The sequence below is a fragment of the Penaeus monodon genome, chromosome 38 (genome assembly GCF_015228065.2).
Source record: "Penaeus monodon isolate SGIC_2016 chromosome 38, NSTDA_Pmon_1, whole genome shotgun sequence".
NCBI classification, from domain to species: Eukaryota; Metazoa; Arthropoda; class Malacostraca; order Decapoda; family Penaeidae; genus Penaeus; species Penaeus monodon.
The window spans coordinates 1,212,602-1,217,368 of record NC_051423.1 but is presented as its reverse complement, the minus strand read 5'-3'; the positions used below and the strand labels follow the sequence as shown (position 1 = coordinate 1,217,368).

The 4,767-nt window shown below is 53.1% G+C and overlaps 1 protein-coding gene across 6 annotated transcripts in view; it reads right to left on the bottom strand.

The window, feature by feature from the left end:
* Positions 1-3,417: 3,417 nt before the first annotated feature.
* The window catches only part of LOC119597151 (serine/threonine-protein kinase 3-like), a gene marked incomplete at its 3' end in the record, with an annotated part of 43,457 nt that continues 42,107 nt past the window's right edge, over positions 3,418-4,767 (bottom strand). For all 6 annotated transcript variants that reach the window (XM_037946674.1, XM_037946669.1, XM_037946672.1 and 3 more), the window contains 1 exon segment: positions 3,418-3,498. In XM_037946674.1, coding sequence (XP_037802602.1) covers positions 3,418-3,498 — 81 coding nt within the window.

Genomic DNA, 4,767 nt, shown 5'->3' with positions numbered 1-4,767 from the left:
ACGCCCGTTGCTCGCGCCCGTTGCTCACGCCCGTTGCTCGCGCCCGTTGCTCGCGCCCGTTGCTCGCGCCCGTTGCTCGCGCCCGTTGCTCGCGCCCGTTGCTCGCGCCCGTTGCTCATGCCCATCGCCCTTGCCCTCTCGCAAGAGGGCCCATATCGGGCTTTTCTCTCTCTCTCCCTCTCCGACTTCCTCTCCCTCTCCCTCTCCCCTCCCCTTCTCCCACTCCCACTCCCACTCCCACTCCCACTCCCTCTCCCTCTCCCACTCCCTCTCCCTCTCCACTCCCTCTCCCACTCCCACTCCCTCTCCCTCTCCCACTCCCTCTCCCTCTCCCACTCCCTCTCCCACTCCCTCTCCCTCTCCACTTCCCTCTCCCACTCCCTCTCCCACTCCCTCTCCCTCTCCCACTCCCTCTCCCTCTCCCACTCCCTCTCCCTCTCCCTCTCCCTCTCCCTCTCCCTCTCCCACTCCCTCTCCCTCTCCCCTCCCACTCCCTCTCCCCTCCCTCTCCCTCTCCCACTCCCTCTCCCTCTCCCTCCCTCTCCCTCTCCCACTTCTTTTCCCTCCCTCTTTACCTTCACCCTCGTATCTCACCCTCCTTCCTTTCCCCTTCTCCCTTCACTCGCCTCTCTCTCTCACCCGCCTCCCTCTCTCTCTCTCACCCGCCGCCTCTCTCTCTCTCTCTCACCCGCCTCCCTCTCTCTCTCACCCGCCTCCCTCTCTCTCTCTCACCCGCCTCCCTCTCTCTCTCACCCGCCTCTCTATCTCACCCGGCTCTCTCTCTCTCTCCCCCTCTCTTCTCACCCGCCTCCCTCTCTCTCTCCTTGCCTCTCTCTCTCTCTCTCACCCGCCTCTCTCTCTCTCTCTCACTCTCCCCCTCACTTCCCCCCCCTCACTCTCCCCTCACTCTCCCCCTCACTCTCCCCCTCACTCTCACCCTCACTCTCACCCTCACTCTCACCCTCACTCTCACCCTCACTCTCCTCACTCTCACCCTCACTCTCACCCTCACTCTCACCCTCCCCCACTCTCACCCTCACTCTCACCCTCACTCTCACCCTCACTCTCACCCTCACTCTCACCCTCACTCTCACCCTCACTCTCACCCTCACTCTCACCCTCACCCTCACTCTCCCTCACCCTCACTCTCACTCTCACTCTCACTCTCACTCTCACTCTCTCTCTCTCTCTCTCTCACTCTTACTCTTACTCTTACTCTTACTCTTACTCTTACTCTTACTCTTACTCTCACTCTCACTCTCCCCCTCCCCCTCCCCCTCCCCCTCACTCTCACTCTCACTCCCCTCACTCTCACCTCTCACTCTCACTCCCCCCTCCCCTCCCCCTCCCCCTCCCCCTCCCCTCACTCTCACTCCTCACTCTCCCCCTCCCCTCACTCTCACTCTCACTCTCACTCTCACTCTCACTCTCACTCTCACTCTCCCTCTCCCTCTCCCTCTCCCTCTCCCTCTCCCTCCCCCTCTCCCCCTCTCCCTCTCCCTCTCCCGCTTCTCCTTATCCCTCCCTCTTTACCTTCACCCTCGTATCTCACCCTCCTTTCCCCTTGCCCTTCTTCCCCATTTCCCCTTCCCCCTTCACCCTCCCCTGTTCCCTCTTCCCTCTTCCTTCATCTCTCTTTCCCCTCCCCCCTTCTCCCTTCCCCCTTCACCTTCCCCTCTTCCCTCTTCCCTCTTCCCTCTTCCCTCTTCCCTCTTCCCTCTTCCCTCTTCCCTCTTCCCTCTTCCCCCTTTTACCTATTGTCACAATACGCATCGTAATGTAATACACTCTTTCCCCCACCTTTCTGTTTACCTTCACGATCACAAGTCGTACCTTACAGCAAGACAACATGAATCTCTATGAAAATGACCCTCCCTGACCAGGACTCGAACCTCGGTCACTCCGGGTATGAAACCGGAGGCCTAGGTTCGAGTCCTGGTCAGGGAGGGTTCTTATTTATCGATATCAATGCGGCATTATTCCATTATTCCATTATTCTATTATTCCATTATTCCATCTTTCGAAAATGACCCTGTGCGGATGTACCCTAACTGTAAGCTTATTCCCTGTCTTCAACCTTCGTTTAATTACTATTGATGGCAATTGATACGTTAATTCATTTTTCTTAAATGGTGCCAGCCATGTTGCCTATAAAATGCATGAAAGACGTAAACGTAGAAATGAATATTATTTGAATTCCCTTCCGCCGCCTCCCTTCTCCTCACCCATCCCTCTCCCGCCTCTCCCTTCCCTTTCACCCTCTCCCTCCTCTCTTCCCCTTCTCTCTTCCCCTTCTCTCTTCCCCTTCTCTCTTCCCCTTCTCTCTTCCCCTTCTCTCTTCCCCTTCTCTCTTCCCCTTCTCTCTTCCTTCTTGCTCCTCCTCTCATCCCTCTTCCCTCTTCTCCTTTCTCCCTTCTCCCTTCCCGCTTCCCTCTTCTCCCTTCTCCCTCCCGACTCACCCCGACCCCCCGCAGCAGCATCCCTCGAGAGCGATCTAAAGAAAGCAGCGCCGAGAGAACCGCTTCCTTGAGCCAGGCTTTGAGGTCCTGCTTCCCTTCCCTCTCACGAAGGCCCCCTGTTGTGTCGCCCGGAAATCCCTTCAGCGATGTGCCCCTCTCCTTCCCCTCTCCCTCTCCTTCTCCCTCTTCTTCTCCCTCTCCTTCTTCTTCTCCCTCTCCCTCTTCTTCTCCCTCTCCTTCTCCCTCTCCCTCTCCCACTCATTTTCCATTTTCTCCTCTCTCCTCTCTCCTCTCTCCTCTCTCCTCTCTCCTCCCTCCTCCTCCTCCTCTCCTCCTCCCTCCTCCCTCCTCCCTCCTCTCTCCTCTCTCCTCTCTCCTCTCTCCTCTCTCCTCCAGTAACAGTAAAAGCTACAACTACTACTGTTTTTGCTACTGCTACTGCTAATGCAACTACTATGGTTACTACTATTGCTACTGCTACTGCTATTACTATTGCTACTGCTATTGCTACTACTACCATCACATGCCAAGCAAAATGCGTCGGTGGTTACGGCCAACAGACGGATAGCTTGATTGTGGAAGGACATCACCCAGCTAATAATGTGCCTTCAGAGCATGCTGCTGGGGGTGGACGGGTGACATGAGAGAGAAGAGGGAGGAGAAATGTGAAAAAAACTCAAAAGCAACTTCGGAAGAGACCACGTATTAAGACTGACTCGTGGGAGGGAGTCAAGCAGCTAATGATGTACCTCCGAAGAATGTCATGAATGAACGAATGTCATGAAAAGGCCAGGGAAAAAGGAAAAAAGTGAAAAGCCAAACGGGAGAGAACTGGAGGGGGAAAAAACAACAGCAACGTGTAAAGACCACAGACTCGGGAGACGGGGAGCGACCGCATGGCACTCCCTCCCCCCCTCCCGCCCGCGGCACCGAAGGGCGCGCGGGCGGCGGCACTCACCCCTCGCCCAGTTTGCAGATGATGTCGAAAACCTCCTCCGGCTGCCGCATGAGCGACTCCTCGCTGAGCTTGACCAACTCGCTGGAAGGAAAAGAAAAAAGCGTAAATAAAACAATGAGACGGTCAGGCGTGGGGTTTGTACTGTACTAGTACTAGTACTGACCGACTTTAAGTGAGTGAGTGAGAGTGAATGAATGTGCCCGCGCGTGTATGCGTGTGTATGCGAGCGAGTGAGTGAGTGAGTGAGTGAGCGAGTGAGTGAGTGAGCGAGTGAGTGAGTGAGTGAGTGAGTGAGTGAGCGAGTGAGTGAGTGAGTGAGCGAGTGAGTGAGTGAGTGAGTGAGTGAGCGCGAGTGAGAGAGCGAGTGAGTGAGTGAGTGAGTGAGTGAGTGAGTGAGGAGTGAGTGAGTGAGTGTGAGTGAGTGAGTGAGTGGCGGCGAGTGAGAGAGTGAGTGAGTGAGTGGTGGTGAGTGAGTGAGTGAGTGAGTGAGTGAGTGAGTGAGTGAGTGAGCGAGCGAGGCGACCCCCTCAGGCGGCCAATATTACGCCACCCGCCCTTCCTGGCGAGGACGTGATAATTATTACAATGATGATAAGTCTTCCGTTCTTTTTTCCCCTTGGTGAATGGCCCTTCGCATTCGAAACTTCACTAAGCTACGAGCATATTATAGAAGAAATGAACTTGATGCGAGAAGAAACCTCAAGGAGTTACTTTTTTCTGGCGCTTGCAATGAGAGATGAATAAATCACCCAAAACGAGTCGTAAGTGGCAAGGAAATTTAATCCTAGGCATCATCAGAGTAAAAATCAAAATTGCATCGGCATCGCTATATTCTTGAAAAACTGCCATGCACGAAAATAAAAAAATACGTAAAAAGGTGTAGAATATTTGCTCGGTGGACATTAACTCATTGATATTTTTCGTTTATGCGTTTATTTCTCACCTTAACTACCTTCCCTTTCGAAACGCCACCAAAATTCGAAATTTCCATCAAGTAGGCCTCCTAAATTTGGTATAATCACAGAATTTGGCATACTAAGCTCGGTATACTTAGCGTGGTATACTAAGAGTGGTACACGCAAATAAACGCTAGTATGTTCTGTTTTCTTGCGTATAACAGCGTCTTCAACGACAATAAACTATGTAGCAACAAAAAGAAAATCTATTCCTTTCATAAAAGTAACATCCAAAGCTTATTTCTATTTATTCTCTTTCTTTTCTTTTTTTTTTTACTTTTTTTTTTTACTTTGAAACGTCAGATTTGACAACAGCTGACTGATGACCCGAAGTAGTACACAGCACATTCCTTCCCCTGAGCCGCTTCTCGCCACAAGGAAGACTGTCAGCCTG